The sequence below is a fragment of the Cryptomeria japonica genome, chromosome 9 (assembly GCF_030272615.1).
Source record: "Cryptomeria japonica chromosome 9, Sugi_1.0, whole genome shotgun sequence".
NCBI lineage: Eukaryota > Viridiplantae > Streptophyta > Pinopsida > Cupressales > Cupressaceae > Cryptomeria > Cryptomeria japonica.
The window spans coordinates 207009257-207031583 of record NC_081413.1 but is presented as its reverse complement, the minus strand read 5'-3'; the positions used below and the strand labels follow the sequence as shown (position 1 = coordinate 207031583).

The window sequence follows — 22327 nt, the reverse complement described above, 5'->3', positions numbered from 1 at the left end:
GACAGGAGCGATCTAGGTCTTTAGAGTGCAAATCCTTCCATGTGATGACCTTTGCAACGTTGCGCTTGATGGAAATGCCTTGAAATGTCCTCGCCACCCTTCGTCCTGGCTTGGATCGGCCTTGAACCTTGGAGGGACGACCTTGAACTTTGGAGGGACGTATCATCACCATTGTATTGCCCTGGTCCCTTGGAGAGGGACAGGAGCGATCCTCCCTTTGTGGCCTTTATCTTACTTTGCCAGGTTCCAAGTTTATATTCAACGGAGTCGTCCTTCTTCCCTCTATCCGCCCAAGCCTTGACATTGTTTGTAATTTTGCAAAAAAAGCAATTATATCAAAAATCGCTCTGGTCCCTTCCTGAGGGACAGGAGCGAACTAGGCATTTAGCACTGGTATGGACGTCCCAAAAATCTTCAATTTATATTCAATGTGCTCATCTCATGTTTTCCCTTGTTTTTGAACGTAAACTTGCCTCGACCCTTGTCTGGATTTTGCAAAATGGAGGAAATCGCTCTGGTCCCTAGGAGAGGGACGAGAGCTACAAGGTACTTCGCCCTGGTCCCTTGGAGAGGGACAGGAGCGATTTAGTCAATATAGGTCATTTTCCTTCGTTTTTGCATCTCAAATTATATTCATTTGGCAAAGTATCTTCCTTTGGGCGTCCTCAAATTGTTAAGTTATCAAAATCTTGCAAGGACAAGGCGAAATTTGAATTGTAGCTCCGGTCCTTTACTGAGGGACAGGGGCGATTTTCTTCCTGGAGGCCTTTCTGTGCTCATGAAAATCTTCAATTTATATTCAAATGAAAGATCTTGTCGTTCTCTATCACTTCAAACGTAAAATTTGTCCGGACTCTACAAGGATGATGAGATATTTGAAAATGAGCTCCCGTCCTTCACTGAGGGACAGGAGCGATTTTGCTCCTACAGGCCAAAATAACAAGATTTTTCACATTTTAACACTTCACGAGGCGAAAACAAATCAATTCCAATGCCCAGGATCAAACTTCAAAAAAGTCAAAATTTGGTCAAAATATTCAGTCAGACAAAAATTCATATTGACGGTCATCATTTAGACAAGTTTAAGCTCTGCATGAACATTCCAATTGAAAATTAGACCATTTTGGCGAGATCATTGCATTCAAAATTTGCATTCTAGAAAAGAAAGCTCAAAAGCTCTAAAAAAAAGACTGGATTTTGGCTTGAAAAGGCAAGATTTAAAACCCTAAGGCTTAGCCCTAAATCCAGACAACTAACTGACTAACAAAACCCTAAAAACGAAAGCGAAAACAAGCGAAAAACAAGCAAAAAGAGGGGGTCCCCATTTGCGATAGGGACCCCCTCTTGTAATCTACTCGATTGAGAGAGAGAGAGAGAGAGAGAGAGAGAGAGAGAGAGAGAGAGAGAGAGAGAGAACTAGGCTTGTGGAGGATCGTTTTGTTGACACACTTGCCAAGCCCTCCAAATTGCCAAGGAACTCCCGAATTCGTATTCATGGGTCACATGTTTTGTGTGCCCTCCCTCGCTTGTGAAAGTGCCGATAATAATCCCTAAGGCAAATGTGGAATATGTTATTGCACGATTTGAAGGATTTGCGCCATTCTTCTATTAACGGGCCTTGCATACATCGAAAATATCCCAAGCCAAGCAAAACTTTAAAATGAGGGCCGAGGTGGAGTCGTTCTTCCTCTTACCAGTAACCTCTGCAATACTCGAAGAAAACCCTCGAAAAGGTCGTGAACATCACGTAGGGAGCAAAGGCCGAAATCTAGGTTTCATCTCGAGCTCCTACAATCATCAGAAAATAACTGTCGAAAGTGTTAGGCTCTGAAAGGTCGAAAATAACTAAAATTGTATATTGGGCCTTAAAATGTTGATGAATCCCCACCTCCAAATTTGTATTCCATTCAAAAGGGATCACATCACAACCAAATTCAGCCAAAATGTTTGGACGGGTATCTTCCAGAGTTGCAGGCCTTCTATTTGCTGAGAAAAAGCCTACTAAGGAGTTGATAATATGAAAAAATAAATACAAGATGGGGCTCGATTCAGCTAAGGCTCAAACATATGATTCGGCCCTTTACCTTTGGTTTGCATTAGACCATTTCACATAGATAGGTGTTTAGTGCCTCATTTACACTACAACACCACCACACCCTGTTTAGGATAGGGACCCCCTCTTGTAATCTACTCGATTGAGAGAGAGAGAGAGAGAGAGAGAGAGAGAGAGAGAGAGAGAGAGAGAGAGAGAGAGAACTAGGCTTGTGGAGGATCGTTTTGTTGACACACTTGCCAAGCCCTCCAAATTGCCAAGGAACTCCCGAATTCGTATTCATGGGTCACATGTTTTGTGTGCCCTCCCTCGCTTGTGAAAGTGCCGATAATAATCCCTAAGGCAAATGTGGAATATGTTATTGCACGATTTGAAGGATTTGCGCCATTCTTCTATTAACGGGCCTTGCATACATCGAAAATATCCCAAGCCAAGCAAAACTTTAAAATGAGGGCCGAGGTGGAGTCGTTCTTCCTCTTACCAGTAACCTCTGCAATACTCGAAGAAAACCCTCGAAAAGGTCGTGAACATCACGTAGGGAGCAAAGGCCGAAATCTAGGTTTCATCTCGAGCTCCTACAATCATCAGAAAATAACTGTCGAAAGTGTTAGGCTCTGAAAGGTCGAAAATAACTAAAATTGTATATTGGGCCTTAAAATGTTGATGAATCCCCACCTCCAAATTTGTATTCCATTCAAAAGGGATCACATCACAACCAAATTCAGCCAAAATGTTTGGACGGGTATCTTCCAGAGTTGCAGGCCTTCTATTTGCTGAGAAAAAGCCTACTAAGGAGTTGATAATATGAAAAAATAAATACAAGATGGGGCTCGATTCAGCTAAGGCTCAAACATATGTTAATCGCTCATTTTCCTAAAGGGGCGTTTTTTCATTTCACCCTTTAAATCGCTAAAGAAAACCCAAGTTCTCTAGTAAAAAAATGCCAAAATGGAGAGAGGGTGTCTATTGAAGTTTGGGCATTTCTTTAGAGATAAAAAAATGCGATCGCTTCTATAATGCCTTCTTTCCCCATGGAAAGTGCCGAAAATCGTGTTTGCCTTATAAATCCTAATCTTTATGCCGAAAAGGGTTGCGATCTAAGTTGGAATGAATAAAGTGAGTCTTGGACATTAAAGTGAGAAAGCCTTGTATTATCTTCATTTCGCCAAATAGGTATCCCAAAATGACTTAATGGCGTTTTGAGTGGATCAAGATTAAATTTGTTGCTAAGGCTACATCTTTTTTAATTTTTGCTTCCTACCCCATCAAAATTGCCGATGAAGATGCCAAGCTTAGACTGTCGAGAGATGGTGGTAGAAGGCCAAAGTTCAAACTGTAAAGGCTCGACAATAACCTCGATAAACAGTGCATCCATAAGAGGTTGAAATGAAAATGGAGTTCGAATGCTTTTTAAGGGCAAAGTGTTTTGTTGTTGCACCCCTTATGAAGCCGAAGAATACCCCAACTATCTTGTGGGTCTTCTTTTAAAATTGATGTCTGAAAGGATCACACAAAGTGAACTCGACTTATACCAATAAAGGTGAGTCCATACATTTTAATGCACAATACCAAATTCGCATTCTCCTTCTAGGCCTCCTGAAATCACTGATAAAATGTCGTAAAGCAAAAGGCTAAGAGTCAAAAAGGCAAAGGATAAAGATTGGTGTTTTATGTTTCTAAAGTGTGGTTAATTGATCCTTGATTTACTTGTTTATGCAGGCCGAATGATATGATTGTAATAAAGTCGGAAAGTAAAGGTGCAACGCGTAGGATCAAAATGGTGATTGCAGAGCATTGCCAATTAAGAGTGCACTGCAGAGCTAGGAACAAAGCACGGAGATAAGCACCACCACCGGACAACAAGTTGAGGTCCACTAACAAGATTGAAGGTTGGATGAACAAAGCTCAAAATGCTACCCAAGAATGTGCAAAACCAAAAATTACACAACAAAAATTAGTTTTTGTGTAACAGAAATACTTTATTGTAAAAGAACTACCAGTGGGTCCCCATTAATGCTATTTAAAACAAGGGGACACAAGCTAGTTATTCCCAACTACTTGATCTACAAAACTGATGTCAAACAGTTGTAGGCAGTTGAGAAGGTGGTTGAAAGTGGCAACTAGGAAGTTATGGGAGTTACTAGGCATGGGTTAAAGCTGCCAGGCTTCTAGAGGGCAGATTTCAGCCATTGGATGGTTTCAATCCTGCCTTTTGATTCAAAATGTAAAAGCTATAAAAGGCTAGGGCCTCTCTCTTTGTGAAGGGTTAGATTTTAGTAGTTAGAATTTTAAAGGTTAGAATAGTTATATGTAGTTTGCAGGTTAGAAGTAGAATAGGATAGGACTGCTGGAAAGAAATTGTTGTAATGGCAATTAGAATGAATATATGGAACATTGAAGCATGGTGTTGTGTTGTTTGTCCTAATTTGTTTGCATGGTTTCTCTTCATTTAGTTAGTTGGTGTTCAATGATTTTAATTGTGAAGTGTGAGGGTATTGGATGTGATTTCAGGTTCATACCATTGGAGGCTTGCTGATTGTAAGCCCCCGTGCATGGCTAGTTTGAACCTTTTTATTGTGCTTAGTTCAACTACAGGTGTTTGACTTAGGCTACGCCAGAAGTGGGTGCCTAGCGAAATGCCCATAGTCTGAAAATCCTCTTATCCGTTGGAGCTTGCACTATCCCTGTGGAGTTGTGAGTATATCTCTGGCTGAGCAGGGTTTAGTTTATGCAAATCTGTCTACCCGCAACATCAACCATTGTTATCATTGTCCTTAGGATCCTTAAACCCTATCTCTTTTGTTGTTTATTTACCCAGCTTGAGATCCAAGGCATCGTTAGATGTAGGCCAGCTTGTTGCATTCGTAAGTCCCCTTGTGTTTACTAACAAAACACATCAAACCACTGAGTTATCCTAAGCCATTAAGACCTGACAGTTGGAACCTTGAGGTTGTCCCCTTTGATCATTGAAAACAGCATTAGGGATTTCCTTATTCAAGAGAGGATAGGATACTTAGCATTCTATTTTGTGTTGACTGAAAGAGTAGCATTATGATTTTTGCCATCAACAGGCGACATTTGTCTCCTTATTTGCACATTATGCTTCAGCCTTTGATCATCCATTTACATCATGATTTTGGTAACATGGTCTTCATTTGCAGAAGCATTTCGGCATTATGAGCTTCATTTGTATTGGCAAATCGGCCTTCATGGTCTCATTTGCACAAGATGATTTGTTTGATCGATTTTTTGATTGCCTTGTTACACCAAGACAAATCGGGGTTAACTTGGTCATTTGTACACAAGTTGGTTTGATTGAGTTTTGATCACTTCATTGATCCTAAGAAAATCGGTCCTTTTGGCTTCATTTGCATACCAAGATTTTGGTAAATTGATCTTTGTTGCAAGGCGGTATTTTGTCTTTTGTTTGCACGAACAGGTGTGTTTGATCAACTTTTGATTGCCCTATTTCATCAAGACAAGGCGGTGTTTTGTGCCTCATTTGCACAATTCCCTCTAGATGTGGCAGATCTTTGCTTTTTGCTCACACTATGTTGGCAGTCTTTGGGGCTTTGTTTGCACAAAAAAACTTGGTTAACATATTTCTTATCGTTTTTTGAACAAAAAACTCTCATTTCTAAACCGTCCCATTTGCTTCCATTTACACAAGCACATTTGTTTGATCAAACATTGATCACCTTATTGCACCAAGGGAAATCGGTGTTTTGTGCTCCATTTGCTTCTTTATTTTGTTGTGATCTGACTGGAATTCCCTTCTTCCTTAAGAATTTGCTTCATTGCTGGAAAATACCTCTGATTTAATTGAAAATTGCATGAGATTCAACTTTAAAGTGCCTTTGTTGCTGATCAAAATGATACAGGTCTGATCTGCCTGTAAATCCACCTCAAAATGCAAGGGATTTGTTCTAAAATTCTGATGGAATTCGCCCTACCTGAGTTCACAAAACTCAGTCTACTGACAAATTCATTTAGGTCTGATTTTGACAAGGCCTAGTTTCTGCTCCTCCTAATTCGCCTTGGAATTGAAGTCCTTCTGCACTTGGTTCCTCATATGTTGAATTTCTCCATTCTTATGCTTCACCCTTTATCCACTTGCAATCAGATATCCTCGAGTGTGAAATGATCCTCCCTATATTTCATCATCTTGTACCCTTCTTCATGTCAAACCTGAAAGAGAACACATTTTGAATTGAAGAAAATGAAATAAAACTCAAATTTGCATCTCTTTAATTCACAATGAAATACCACTTCATAAATCATGCCATCAAAACCCTCCTTTCGGATCTGGAAGTGAATATTTGAGCCTGGAAATGAAGATGACTCTCTGCTGATGACTTTTCTGAATCTAATTTTCTTTCCAATGTCAGTTTATTTGCTTCTCCCCTGGCTGGAAACCCACCCTTCTTTATTTCTGGTAAAAAAATCAGAATCAGGGCCTGCCACAGTTCTGCCTCCAAATTCACCTTTGTTTCTAACCGAATTTGTTTTATTCTGCTCAGATTTTCCTCAATTCAAATCTGAATTTGCACGTTTGTATTGTCATTTACTTCTGCTCTTTTTTTGTGGGTTGAAAGTGAAGAGTGGTAAGGAAAGGTACCACGTGGGAAAGGGAAGTAGAGGATGCTGGGAGAAAGGGAGACATAAGGGATATGGATGTGGGGGATGTAGGGAAGGGTGGCACATGTCGTGGGGGTAAGGCAGATGAAGGATGTGGGAGGTATAAGGGGTAGTTAATGGAGTTAGAATATGTTGGGGAGTAAAGTGGAGTGGGAGGTATAAGGGGTAGTAGAAGGGTAAGGGAGTGTGGCCTAGGATAGGATAGAGGTAGGAGGTAGGGTGGTAAGGGAGTGTGGGTAGTGGATGGGTAGGTTAAGAGGTGTGAGATATAGGTTAGAAAATGTAGGGAATGAAAGGTATGAGAGGTAGAAGAAAGGTAGGCAGTGGGGATGAAGGTTAGAGAAAGGTAGGGTGAATGGAAGGAGAGGTTTAGGGAAGGGAGGTTAGGAAATGGAAGGAGATGGGAGTGGAAGGTAGGAAGTAGAAGGTGGAGGAAGAAGGATAGGTGGAAGGTAAAGGATATGGGGTGAAATAGAAGAAAGTGAGGCGAAGTAGAAATGTAGGATGGAAGGAGAAGGGGAGAAGGTGAAGTGGAGGGGATGAATGATGGAGAGGTAGTGAAAGGAGATGGGAGTGAATGTTAGAATGGAAAGGTAGGAAGGAAAGATTGATAAGTGAGGGGAAATGGAAATGAAAGGTGAGATGGAGGATAGGAGAATGTGGTGAAGGCATAGAGAGATGGGAGGAAAGAAGTGGAAGGTAGAAAAGATGGAGGGGTTGTGGGATGAAGGAGGAGTGAGATGGAAAGATGGAAGGAAATGGAAAAGAGGGGAGATAGAAGGGAAGCAATCGGGCTTGGGCATCCACTGGTAGTGCTGGGAAAGGCAAGTCGAAAGCTTTGGAGGGCAGAGGAAGTGTTGTACCTCACTTCATCCTAAAGAGAGAGACGTGATCAGCTCCTAACCAACTACACGCCTTACAAATGAAAGGCTAATAGAAAAGACACGACAAATACCAACGGCTAAGCTAAGACAACTAACCTAGAAAACAAAAAAGTGGGGGTCCCCATTTGCAATGAGGGATGTGTGAAAACCAAGGTTGTAAAACTCTACGCGCCATAGGAAAACACGCGAGTAATCGCGAGCCCTAATGGCACGCGAGTGAATCGCCTGTAAACTCGGCTCCGAGTTTTCGCACTAATCACCACGATTTTTTGCGTTTAAATCATTCAAACTTGCCTAAACCCGCCTAAAAACGCGAAAAAAATGACTTAAGTCGAAAGGCAGAAAAAATTGAAACCGAAAAAATTCATTTCATTGCGCAAGCGACCACGAGAGCTTAAAGACGACGCAATGCGATTTTTGCACCCAAAGTATTGCGACTAGGGTTTTATTCTAGGTTTTCATTCAAATCTAAATCATAGAATCGTATTTCATATTTGTTTAAAATCGTTTTTGTTTAAAATCTAAACAAATATGAAATACGATTTTTGTCTCGGCAAACTGATTACTATAATTTACCTCAAATATAAACAGTTCAAATAGAATCATATAATGATTACTATCAGATTATTACTGTGTAATACAAAGTAATAATCTGATAGTAATCATTATAGTTCGAAATTTTAATATTACTATGTATAAATTTATAATGATTATTACTGTGTATCATTATTATTTAATACACAGTAAGATTATAAGATCCTTACCATTAGTGTAATCTTACCGTGTATAATAATGATACAAATTACAATAGTCAGATTATTGTATTAACCTAAGTCACAGGGTTCGCCGAATTTCAACCATGAAGTTCGAAATTTGGCGAACTCCAAAACGTGAATAAAAATACATTCAAATTCGCCTTAGATTCGTGCGGCTAAAGTTTATAGTTTTTTCTTTCTTGCCCGTCAATTAAAAAAACCCTAAATACGGAGTGGGTTGAGCTTTGAAATATGCGCAAAGAGGAATATCGATGTATCACTGTTTTTTCCGTCTATCCATTACAGTTATTGTCATTTATCCTTCCATTCTCTCCATTTTTTCCTCTGTGCCACTACTGTTTTTCCCATTCTATCCTTCGCGAATTTCACGCGCGACGGGATTTTTGTCTCTGCTCCATGAAACTCCCGATGGTTGTGCTTGCGTGCTCCTTCCTCCTCGAGCTGATCTCATTAGGGCTTTTTGCGAACGAACCTTTTATTTTTAAGTTTTGTTTTTATTTTAATCTTTTGTTTTTTAAAATAAAATTTAGTAACTTTATATTTTATGATTTTAGCCCATGTCCTTTGTTTTTTCATTTTATTTTTTAAAAATTATTTAAATTAGATTTTAAAATAATAATATATTTACTATTTATCTTTAATATTATTTAAATTAACATTTCAAGCACATTTATATTATAATATTTTAAAATTTATTATAATTTATTCAAATTTAATATAATATTATTAATTTTTATTTTATTGTTTATATATTAAAAAATTAAATTTATTATTTATATTTTTTGAAAGATTGTATAAGGCGAATTTAATGTCGATTTTTTTTTTCGAATTTTTTATCCGTCAAATTTCATCCAAATTTCATCGTTGCTGAACCCGAACTCGAATTCGAACCTTGTGACTTAGGTATTAACTATTAACTATTACAATTTACTATCATATATTAATAATATTAATATTTGACTATGTTGACGTGGCTAAAGTCGGATAACCAACTCCTTCCGGTCAACCTATCCTCTCACATAAGGAAATCCCTAATGCTATTTTAGTTGATCAAAGGGGACAACCTCAAGGTTCCAAATGTTAGTTCATGACTACAAAATAGTTCAACGGTTTGATGTGTCTTGTTGGAAACACAAGGGGACTTACATGGTTAGATAGAAGAAGCTTTGGTTTCACAAGTTCCCTAAGACTCTACAGTCTTAACTTCATCAAATTGTTCTTTGACATGATGCTGTTTATGGCTTCAACTTTTAGATTAAAAAAAGGGAAAAAGGGCAGATAGAGTAAGAAAGAGACTAGCTAATCTATCTAAACAACATATCTAGGTAAATAGACGAAAATCTTTTTGGAAACCAAATTTAACTTTGCTTGCCAGCAAATACAACACAACAATGTAAAATCTGATGCAATCTTCAAGGGAAACTAGATTTTTAAGTCATTAAACATAGATGCAGAGTTTTTACATCCACCAATTTAACATCTAATAACCGAACTAAGCTTATAAATGAGTTCAGGCTAACCATACAGGGGGAATGGCAATCGGCCAATCCTTAATGGTATGAACTTGAAGATTTCTGTCAAATAGTAACCTGAATACACTAGTTGAAAACAAAATACATAGCATAAATTCAAATGGTGAAGAAGGGGACCATGCACTCACATGAAATCATAACAGCTTTAACTTCCATTAGTTCTATATAAATTCCGGCAGAGTTTCAGCAATAATTCTAGAACTTCTTACCAAAACAAGGGATCTCCAATCCCTTTATATAGGTTTCCAAAATTAGATGAATGGCCCAAATTTAATTATACAAGTGGCCCAGATTCATCCCCCAAGGAATGGCTGCCCATACCTATTTAATAAGGAAAATATCTCCTTACCAACTACTAACTAACTAATAACTACCTATCATAAAGCTGCCCCCCCAAAAAGTGCACTTGCGCGAAGCTCAAAACTGAAAAAGCACTTTAGTGGTTGGAAAGAAATAACTAACTTTGGAGAAAGCACTTTTTATGATCCGGAGGGGGGTTCTTTCTCCAAAAAGTCATTTTCTCCATCCAAATATTCCTTCCAAATATCCCGGTTTGTTGCGCGTTCGGCCGAACATATTCTTGAAACTTTATGCACATAGGAAACAATTCCTTACTAGGAGGAATAAGAGGATTATGCATTTTGAAATGGATATCCTCGCGATGGCTGTCCACGACTCTTAGTTGCCCGCGCCATTCTACCTGATAAGTTTCAAAACGCAGTACTTCTGCGTGCAACTTGTTGACGAATTCTATGTCAGTCGTGGAGTATGTGGTCTTATTAGTCTTTAACCTGTCATTCTAGCGTGATATCATATCGTCTCCCTGCATGTTATCCTTCTTGTCGGTGATCAATGCCCCGAGGATATTCTCACCGAAATTCTCGACACTAGACAAGGCTTCCTTGCTTTCCTCCCGTACTTTGTTGATGGTGCTTGGCATGTCATTCTTCATGCTAACAACTCAGTACCATTCCTTAAAAGTGCTGATATTATGGGGATCAAGGATTGCCTGCAGCATGGGAATCCGAGCATGAGTCCAGAATGAGGCTCTCATGATGGGTAGAGCCATACCAATTTGTTTCCTGGAATTTGAGGTATTCTTTCTCAACCTCCAGCATCTTTATGCGGGTTGACTCTACATCGATTGCCATGTCGAGTGCATCCTTGATTATTTGCTTTCCCCTTACCCTAACATTCTTGATCCATTCTCTAATTGCCTTAGTTGTGTCGCGCACTCCCTCAAACTCAATTGTAGTTTTCTGCGCCAATGCCAATGGAGGAACATGAGATTCAACAACATGTTGCATCGGCCTTAGCAAGTGGTCTATGTATCCAGTTGCCTAAGTATGTTTTGTACAGAGTCCTTAAACTCTTCCCTTTTCTGTTCCTTGGTCGCTTTCCCCAACGGGATAGATGTGATGCTGCAATCAGCCAAGGTGACCTTTTTTGCCGGTTTATCCTTAGGTGAGGCAGCAATATGGATGGTCCGATTTCTTTGCTCATCTTTGGTGATCCTGGAATAGGTTCTTGTCTTCTTTCCTTTGGCTTGAGATTCTCCCATCCGAGAAAATATATCTTCCAGGTTGATTGGCGGCTTGATAGCTGCCTTTTGTTGGGATCAGGCTAGAAACCATTAGCGAGGGATGGTTTGACCTGATGTGACCACTAACTCCCTACCTTGCTCTCTAGATGCCTAGATAGAATCACTGCATACCTGCGACTGATCGGATGTGGAAGAAGGCTGATTAGGTGCTGCGTTTTCACCTTTGCTCATAGTGGAATTTTTGCCCACCTCATTTAGCAACTGCTGAGTAGCTTCTAATGCCGATTGCTCTTCAGTCTCGTGGGGCTCTTCGGTTTTATCCTCCTTTATCTCCTTCAACTGTAGTACTACCTCCTGCGTCACCCTTTTCTTACTGTTCTTCATTTTGCAGAAATTCATCCTCGACTTGATTTTCAGGCCTATCCAAATTAATGATTTGCATATCCGTTCCCTACTCATTAGTCTGCTGCGGATCACTTGTTTCCTGGGCAACTAGACCATTATGTGGAGGAGGGGTAGGTGGATGATCAATTTCGACCACCTCATTGTCTGAGGTAGGATCTTTTGATGATGAGGCGACCACTGGCCTTCTTATTGGTATCTTCTCTCGCATGGGAGCTGTTATCACAAAAGCTTGCACCCTTGCTGAGCTATCAACTCAACAATCTTGTAAAACATGGAAACAATCCCGAAGTGTGGGACCTTGCGTAAGGGGGTTGAATCTCCGGAGAAGGCCGACTTTCTTCTCAATCCAGGTGTAGGTGCTGAACCAACTTAACACTCCAAATTATACTTCTAAACCTATCCTAACAGCTTGCAGAGGAAAAGGGAAGAGAGGAATGCTTAAAATGAAAGGAGGTGATGCACCAAGATAAGAGATATTTCTCTCCCCACTTGAAATGGCACAAAGAATCAAATGGAATACCTAGGAGATGCACAAACTTCAGTTGCATGAATGACCTCAACGCATGTATGGAATTTAGAACTTGCTGAATGTCAAGAGGGGAGAAAGTTTCCCACAAGTCACACCCAGAAACATGTCAACACAACATATATGTGAAAGAAAGCCACAAACAACACTTACAATGAAGGTAAGAACACACACACAACATGCATAAGTTGAAGTAAGGCAAGAATGATGATTTCAATTCATTATAAGGCCAATGGCCAAACTTACAGTTGCATAAATGCAAGATAAATACAAGTCTTCAAGAGAAGTGAAAGAACATAGAATAGCTCAAGCCAGCAGGGAGAGAACCCTTTACAATGAGGCTTAACAACCTTTATATAGAAAATTGGTCGCAAAGGAGAGACCATTGGTCAAGGAAGAGAAGCCTTGATCCTTGTGTGTGCAGAGGAATGTCAGTCAAGGAATATAGGGAAGTGCATGCACCTGACATGGTGTACATGCAAGCAACCCGACCATACCTTGACAAAGCAATCCCAAGAAGAAAAGTACTTCTAGAAGGTGGATTGTCTATCATTCCAAAGTCAGAGCATGCAGGCATGATATGAAGGTCAACAAGTAACCATAAATAAGCATGGCCTTGTACTCAACTTGATGGAAATCTTGCAAAAATCATTAAATGTACCCCTATTTGGAAGTGTTGCAAGCTGTAGGAAGTCGGAAGATTTGGGAAACTTGGGTTTACGGGGTTCCGGAGTTACGGAGTTCCGGGGAAGAGAAGACTTAGGAACTTGGGAACTTTGGGGTTACGGGGTTCTGGGGAAGAGAAGACTTAGGAACTTGGGAACTTCGGGGTTCTGGAGTTACAGAGTTCTGGGGAAGAGAAGACTTAGGAACTTGGGAACTTTAGGGTTTCGGGGTTACAGAGTTCCGGGGAAGAGAAGACTTAGGAACTTGGGAACTTCGGGGTTCCGGAGTTCCGAGGGAGAGAAGACTTAGGAACTTTAGGGTTCCGGAGTTACGGAGTTCCGGGGAAGAGAAGATGCGACCTCACCCTCTCTTGGGAAGATATTAAAGGAAGAAGGTTCATTTGAGGAAGAGATGGAAGGGAGATCAATTTGGAGAATAATATATTATTCTCAAAAGCAGCAGTGAAAAGTGGTGACTCAATTGTTATGAAAGGTGGTGACTTTTCCACCAATAAAGTTTAAAGGAGAGATCATTCCAAGCATTCGAGGATCACTGACTCAATCATCACTCATCACTCATGGATCCACAAAAGCAATCATCAATTATCAAATCAAGCAAACAATCAATTAGCAACTCATAGTATCAAATCAGCATTCAGTCAATCATCTTTCACCAATATATGAAACCAGCATTCATTACATCATCACTTTTCAATGACTTAATCAACCATCACTTAATCATGACTCACCAATAATTTGAGTCATACAATCAAAGTAATTCATTCAATCGATCGGTTCAGATTGGATATTAATAATCAATTAAGTATACAGCAGTTCAAACATATATTGCGGTTTTGGTATGAGTTTCTTATACATAGCATAATGAATATTCTTTATATCTGCTCCTTGCTGATTATTAATATGTTGCTGTTTATGACTGTTTAATGTGTGTGTGTGTGTGTTTGTATGTGTGTGTGTGTATGCATGTATGTGTGTGTATGTGTTTATGTATGTATGTGTGTGTGTGTGTATGTATGTAATACATGCCATAATATAGGATTCTACAAGGAGGCAAAACGGCGTTGGGGTCCTCTTCTAGGTACACCACCTTATTTTAGTAGACCAGGGAGTCCCATGAGGCCAAGGGGGTAAAAGGGGTACTGCCTTTGGGCTTAGAAAGGATGGACTTCTGGGGCACCCTATTGTGAATGCATCTCAACCCTCTATTATGGTGAATCAATACACTAAGGAGCCCAATCATAGGAAGTGGGAGATGTATGGCATGATGAAGGGGAACGGTTATAGGACACCTCACTAGGTACACCACCTCATATGGATGGCACGATCCACATAAGGCCAAGAGGGATGGTATATCCGCTCTTGGGCTAGGGTAGAGGATCTCTAGGGTACCCCATCAAGTCACCTTATCCTAGCTTCCCTATAGTTGAGTTTTCCAAATAGATTAAAGATATCATATGATTAAATTTATATTTCTAATATATGCTTTTGATGATTCCTAATTAAGAAGATCTATTTAAAAATTATTGTTATAAATGGCTTCTAACCTGTTTGCAGGGCCTCAATCAGTTGAATGACATCTCTAACCCTATTCTTGTTTTACTTGGAAATTGTGATATAGGGCAAAATTATGGTATTCACAAATAGGTGACATTGCATCTCTTTACACGAACCACCTTTAGTTTCAGCAGAAAATTAGTTATTACAGTCGAGGTCTAATAGATGTCCATTTTTCCTGATGCAAAAGTGTATCTTTCGCTGACAATGAGATAAGTTTTATGTTATTGCTGTGACTTCTGAGATATTGCTTGTATAGTTTCTAATGTCAATTTTGTACTTCTGGGTGTGTATTGATCCTAAAATTATCTTATTGGGGTTATTTAAAGTGAAGAATCTGACATTTTATGCAGAACTTTTCCTTTAGGAACAAACTATAGCATACATTGAAACCAGTAAAAGATGATTCAGCTTTCTAAAAAAATGGATGGTCTGACTATAGTAGGAGCTGCTTGGAATTGGAGTGCAGATTCTTTCTGATCCACAGAAGCGAGCCCAATATGATGCTGACTTGTTACTCCAAAGGCACATGGATGAAAAACAATTCAAAAATCATCCAAATATATATACACATGACATTATATATGACAACTGCTCCAGAATGCAGCACATGGAAGTGGTAGAATGGCTAAAATGGTATAGGCATGCGGTCAATGATATTGTCTCACGAACTGAGATAGGTGTGGGATCAGGATTACGAGAATACCTTGAAGGAGAGATTCATTCTGCTATTAGAGCAGCATACTTTGGTCCATCAATTGAATCCACGTATACATTGCCAGACTGTTTTGAAGCAGAGGAAAGGTCAGATTCTACAGTATCAGAGGTTTTACATCTTGTTTCTGGCCGTCACCTCTTTGGAGTTGTCTGCTTTGCTGATACATTTATTAATCTTCCACATGAACCGTCCTCCAATGCAACTTGTTTTCCTTCATATACCATGCCAATATATCCTTCCATGGAACAAATGTCCACCAAGGAAAAACTTGAAAGAGCAAATCAGCAGGTCTTCTCAGAGAATAATGCCGAAGTTCCAAATCACCTTAAAGATACATACCCGCTACAAGTTGAGAAAGAATCTCTTAAAATCAATCAATTGGATGCTTATAAAGATTTGGAGATTCACCTTTTTGGAAAGGTTGTTGCTAGAGCAACTAGGGTTCCTCCAGCACAATTTCATGGTTCAAATCAAGGCAAGGATTCCCAAGATTGCATATCTGTTTTTTTGGAGGTGGATCAAACTACATCCCATACAGAACAGTCATATTCTGTAGGCTCTGATTCCAAAACAGCTGTTCATGGTTCTTCAAAAGTTCTTATTGGTACAATTTATGGACTTGGGACAACTTCGTCAGAAGGTACATGCTTTATACATGGTGCTGATGGAAAAAAATCTCACATGATAGTTCTCCACAGGACACCTTTGGTGAGTTTTTTTTCTTTATTTTATTTTTTTAACTATGCTGCAATGAGAAAATCTAACCATCCCAATTTATTTCTTCAAGTATGCTCTGGTTATATGATTCCATTTTTCATGGAGGTTTGCTTATTCTTGCATGTGAAAAAATTAGCATGTAAAACATCCGAAATGAACTTGGCAGCATTGATGATACTTTTCAACCTTAGAGCCAGCAAATTTGTAAGGTTCTCTTTTACTTGAATCTTAGTTGATCCTTCTTCACCCTGGAGTCGGGAGGTTGACTTGCTTTGATGCTTGGCTTTTCTTTCTTCTCAACCTTTCAACTAATGCTTTCTATTCGTTAATTTGTTGCTGCAATTTGTCAGGCGATTCTTCCTATGAAATGCCTACAACAAGTGATTTGTTTTTGGGGTTTGGCTTGTGGAAGGCTTTCTCTTGAAGCTGATGGAAGTGCCACAGGTTGAGGTGCAGTTGATATATTAGACATTTTTGACATAGCTGCCATCAAACTCAAATTCTCTTGCCTAAAGTGCAAAATTTTACCTTTTAATCTCTTAATGTCCTCTTCATGCTTCATAGTATTCTGATAGTTAATTGCACTACATTCACCACAACCTTTGAGGAGTCCAAATCTGGTACTTAATCCATTCTTTGCATGATGAGCTGCCCTTTAATGTCTTGTGGTGTACAATCTACAATGGGTCTCTTATGGGCGGGACCCACAACTCACATTGATGGCTGTTGATATCGCAATTCCTTCAATCGCTTGCACAGCAAGTTGTTCCCCCATTACTCTATTCTGGTTAACAGGTTCTTTTGTATAGTCCACCATATTGAAATGGAATCTTTGTGCTCTCTTTATACAGTTTTAGTTTTGATCTGTTAACACTATATCTCAGCAAGGTGCCATCCATGTTCTCCAATTTGATAGCTCTTTTATCACAAACTTCTCAGATTTTAAAGGGACAAAGCCATCTTACCTTGAACTTCTGTGGTTTGATTTCATTATGGCCGTTATATTTTAAAACGAACTTTCCTGACTGAAAGTTCATTCTTCGCAGGTGCTTGTCGTGCCAATACTTCCTTCTTTTCTGCATAGCTACAGTGGTCCACTGAGCAAGCACCCTTCATTCGTTAAGCTTATTCAGTGTGAAGAGTCACTCTGTCATGCCCCCGATCTGATATCCAATAATCAACGAACCTAAGTGTGAAATTGTCTTACAAAGTAAGACTTCACGATTTCACAAGATCAAACACTATGACTCAATCGCTTATCTTATGTACAGAGGCTTGCTAGATATTAAACAACATCAGTCTTAAGGATCGATCCTTCCTTCCTATGGTGCAGTGATCATTATGGAGAGGCACTGACAGCAAACCATAAACATTAATCTAAATTCTAACTTGGTTCACTGCGATCAGGGAAAAAGAACAAACCATAAATAGAAGCTATCTCATTAATTTTTTATAGTGTTTACTAATGATATTGACGAGTGTTGTTATTAATCTCTGAAGGGGTGCGGTTCCTCTAAAGGTTCCAATGGTTATGAAAAGTCAACATATGAATGGACATCTTTTAAGGCTGCGACTTTATGAAAGGACACGACCTCTCATCCCTATGGAGATATATTTATACAATAAACTGACCACTCCCAGAAGGCATTGAAGGGATTGAGACTGATAATATATGAGATGCTAATACTCAGCAAGATCGATCAGATCAGATCAGAACTGTTAATTAAGTTACAGGCCGTAACATCTTGTTCTTGGTGGTATGCATGGTGACGTGCTTAATATATGAAGCCTGTTAATATTCTTATGCTGAATTTAGTAGTAATATTAATATTAATATAGAATGCAATATGTATGACAGTCATATTTAATTTCATATATATTCATAATAATTGAAAAACAAATATATTCATAGTCTAAATACTTAATCAATTCTAATTCTATTCCCCAAGGGAGACGGGTGCTGTTAGGAAGAGGCAGAGAAAATCCTTTCCAAGATGAAAGAGCCCCAAGGATGAAAGGACTGATGTTCCTGACATCTTGGCTGAATTAGTGAGGTGGTGTCATAGCACCCTAGACAAGCCAATGTACCCTCTTCTAGGATTAAGAATGAGAAGGGATTAGGAATTAGGACTGGAGTAATGACAACATTAAGTTGAATCATGGACAACTTTAATTATCCACTCCGAATTGATGTAATATATTAGATAGTAATGTATGTTTCCCTTTGGTAATCGACAACCTATAAATAGGGGACATTACACATTCCCTTAAACTCTTTGTATTGCCAAGTCGTTTCTGCACAACAATTCTTAGACTTGGAATCATGTACTTAGTGGGGATCACTGCTTCTTGGCCGTACATCAGTTGAAACTTGAAACAATGTGTGTCCCATTGCCATCTTGAATGTTGTGCGGTATCCCCGTAATATGGCTAGCAGCTTCTTCTCCCAATTTGCTTATCTAATGCCTCACAACTTATGAATAATTGAGATAGGTTCTTTGTTTGTTGACTCTGCCTGGCCATTTGCTCTTAGATAGTACAGGCTTGATAAGCTGTGAAAAATTCAGAGCTTTGTCATCATTAAGCAAATGGCGTGGTTCATAAAAGGTCCTCCCCAATCGCTAGTAATTCGGATGGGAATGTCGTACTGGGTGAAAATTTGTTCGTAAATGAACCTTGCCATATTGATCGTCGTATTATCAATGAAGTATCGCTTCTTCATCCCATCAGCCGGTTGGTTCTCCAATTTCACCTGCAGTTCTTTGAGCCTACAATTGTAATCTTGCTCGTTCTCATTTTTTCCTTGCTTAGTGTTGTAGATCTTTGCCACGATATCATTATCATCTCTCATTAGTTTGAACTTTGCCTCGAACGCCTTCTTCAATGCATCAAGTTGGGTGAACTCGTCTATGGCTATACCTCATAGCATGGCTGGAAATGCTATCGGCCAATAGTCTTTGTCAAATTGGCTGCTTGCTATCCATATGGTTTCACATGTCTTCCATTATCTCATAGGATCTTCAGACCTGTTCTTTGTGAACTTCAGGAGTTTGTCTTTCCACATTCGAACTCGCTGGAGGAGTTAGTATTTTCCTTCCTTGATTTTTGTCTTTGTGCATTGGACCTGAGTGGACTGTCTTGACCTCTATGTTTTGGTGCTTGCTTTGCACTCTCAACCATGTACAAGTCCTCTATGCATCCTCCTCAAGCGTCCCTTGCACTATGGTTATCTTCAGACTTGTTCCTATACTCCCTTCGTCTAGAGGTCTTTGGTTCAGTTACTTTGATTCTTGTTACCTTCGAGATGAATAGCCTCTCGATGCGCGTATGTTATTCTCAAATGCCTCAGTTAATTCAGGGTTTTATTCTTCGTCCTCCTCACTCGATGTTGACTATACAGACGGATTGTTTGCTTGGTCAACAAGGTCTTGGTGTACTTCATTAGGGAGTTGTAGGTGTTTGGCTATTTCCTCCCGCTCGTTTGGTGTAGGTTCTTCAATGAATGTCTTACTTTCTTCTTGACTACAACTTTGGCTGATGCTTCAGCTTTTACTTTTTTGGCGAGCTTGGCTTTCAATTTCTTTGGCAATTCTTCTCAATCACCTTCGTTGTTCTCCTTGTTGTCTCAATTTAAGGGATCTTCTCATCGATCCTTCTATCACTTTGTGATTGCTTGGAATTCATGTCCTATCTTTGTTTGGCTGCACATTAATTAATTCCTGGGGGTATGTCTCCTATTGGTGTCACATTCTTCCTCTCCTTGGTAGTTCCTTTCCTCATATTGTTGCATGGTTAGGTCACTGGCTAGTCAAATAAAATTCTATGAAACCTCCCAAATAATGCATGTTCCCTATTCATGAAGGAGATTTGGGTATGCAAGCTTTGAAATGGATTAAGACATCATGGAAGGAGGTGAGAAGGAAGCGGTATGGCCTGAGTTTGCAGAAGAGGGAGAAGGCGCCCGAATTTATGACTTGTACTATTGGCATAATGCTTTATGGTTGCAGAGAGGTCAAGATATAATGAGGATGTGGTTGAGTATGCAAAACAAAAGGGGATACCGCCACCACCATTACCTTGTACAAGTAGGCTTTGGTGAGTCGTTCACAACTCAGCCAATAACCCAATACATAGGGACACGGTTACCTGGTACCAACAATGTGGATGAAGACTTCTGGATGGTCGTCAAAAGTTAGAAAAAGGTATGACATCATTGCCTATAGTTGGATTTTTTTTTGATCTAGAATAATGGGCGCATGCCATGAAAACGAATGTTACAAACAAATGTACTACTCATGTCACTGAAGGAACAATAAGGAAATCAAGGGAAAAATTATACAAGGTCAAAAGAGAAAACTGGGCGGTGGGATGGAAAATGAAAAGAAAAAGTAGAAAGTGGAGTCAAAACATATTGAAAAATTAAATTTGGGGAATATAAAGTTGACCAATATAAAAAATTAAAAAAAGGAAGGTATTAAAGTATCAAGGCCAAAAAATATCAAATTAAAAAGGAAAAATGGAGAAGGGAGGAGGAAATTGAAAATAATTATTAGATTGTCAAAGTTAAAAAATATTAAAATATTCAAGGGAAAATTAATTAACTATCCAAGCCAAGAAATAGGAATATAAAGTTGGTGATTATTAATAAATAAAAGAGGGATATAAAGTTGGTGATTATTAAAAAATTAAAGAGGGAAAAAATAAATATAAGGACTATTTAAATATTAAAGGTGACCAATATTAAAATATTACTTTTTTAAAATTATAAAGTTTGGCCAATGTATTTTCGTAAAGCATGACAAATACAGACATGGGGAATTATAGAAACCATATTGCCAAGGAAAAAGAATCCTTATCGATTTTATTCATTATGCACAATCTTTAGTGTACAAACCCTTGCATGACGCCGTCTATAGATATTGAGCCACATCATACGACACATACCCCTCTAGCAGATGACATCATTGTACAACCTAAGCAGATCAATTTCAGCGAACGGATTCGTCTACTCTTTGCTATGACCATTCTCTTTTTCTACTATATGACCCTCTTCAACACAACACACAAAAGGTATTCATCGTGTGCCCTCCCTCAAGAAAGAAGCGTACAACTTTTTTGCAAGGATAGAGTGCAACATCACTCATTGAAAACTTGCAATGTAGGACTCTCATTTCCCTTGAACATATGGTTTGATTTCTACAACATATTGTAATGTCCCCTTTTTCAATGCCCTAGTTTTTGCCCTAAAATTACAATTCCAAGTATAATAAGAAATGAAATAGAGATATCATTTACTAATTAGATTCTAATTGAGACCCCTCAGTCATGTTAGGTATTAAATTGATCTTTCTGACTAGGATTACGAATATTATCTTTAATCATCATTATAATTATAAATATGCATGTGGATTCTTTTAAGGCTTTTCTCAACAACCCATCCACATTATGAAGCACTGTGGGAGATCATACAAGGTGCCTCAAACTGTTCCATCAAACCTAGGAGCATGGAATGTCACCCGCCGTTCGGCCTCCCAACCCCACTTGGGGTGTCTTACCTGAATGGCTTCCTAGCTGCTTGCATTCCTCATATGCACTTTATCCCCTCCATAATGGGATGGCAGATTGGATGAAAGCTTTAAAGGAGTCATTTTATATCTATTCTATTATGCATAGACAACATAGGAGTATGAATAACAACATATATAAATATATATAACAGTAGCAATATATTAACTATGTAATATTCCTACTTCCTATCAAATGGAAGACAAATAACAATTTAGTCATTCAGAATGCCATGCATTATACTTCATACCAAAATACTTGACCAGCATGTAAACTGCTGTCTAATTTATTAATAATGAGACACTGAATCTCTGACTTTTTCGAATGCTTATTCTCTCTTCTTTGATGATGATACCTTGATGCAAATGTGAATCTGTTTTATATATCCGTTCTATGGCAATGAAGGGTCGTGTCTTTCCTTATGTGCAACCTTCTCCAAGGCTGCATCTCCTCACATCTGACCCGTGCCTTTTTGTTAAGACTTTGTTAACCTTAATGACATCATTCCTTAATATCTTTCACATGTCTCTTACTAAGGTAGATCGCTGATGGTTTGTTTACATATTTTATTTGTTGCTTAAAGATCTTCAAATATTATAATTGCGTGGTTCATCTTCGATCTTGTTTGTTTGCATGCTAATTATTGCAGTTGATGATGTATGACCATTGACTATTCTTTAACCTGATCGCTGCCTTCTATGGATCAGAAAATTGTGATGTCTTATGAATA

The 22327-nt window shown here is 38.9% G+C and overlaps 1 protein-coding gene across 6 annotated transcripts in view; it reads left to right on the top strand.

Moving 5' to 3' along the window:
- Positions 1-22327, top strand: part of LOC131044500 (uncharacterized) — a 91977-nt gene that overhangs the window by 29716 nt on the left and 39934 nt on the right. For 4 of the 6 annotated variants that reach the window (XR_009105680.1, XM_057977829.2, XM_057977831.2 and 1 more), the window contains exon 2: positions 15043-16023. Coding sequence is in view for 5 of the 6 variants with exons in the window: in XM_057977829.2 (XP_057833812.1) it covers positions 15043-16023 (981 nt within the window). In the remaining variant the exon portion in view is untranslated. Of the gene's footprint in view, positions 1-15039; positions 16024-22327 lie in introns of all 6 variants that reach the window. The other 2 variants (XM_057977830.2, XM_057977835.2) reach the window with 2 other exon arrangements.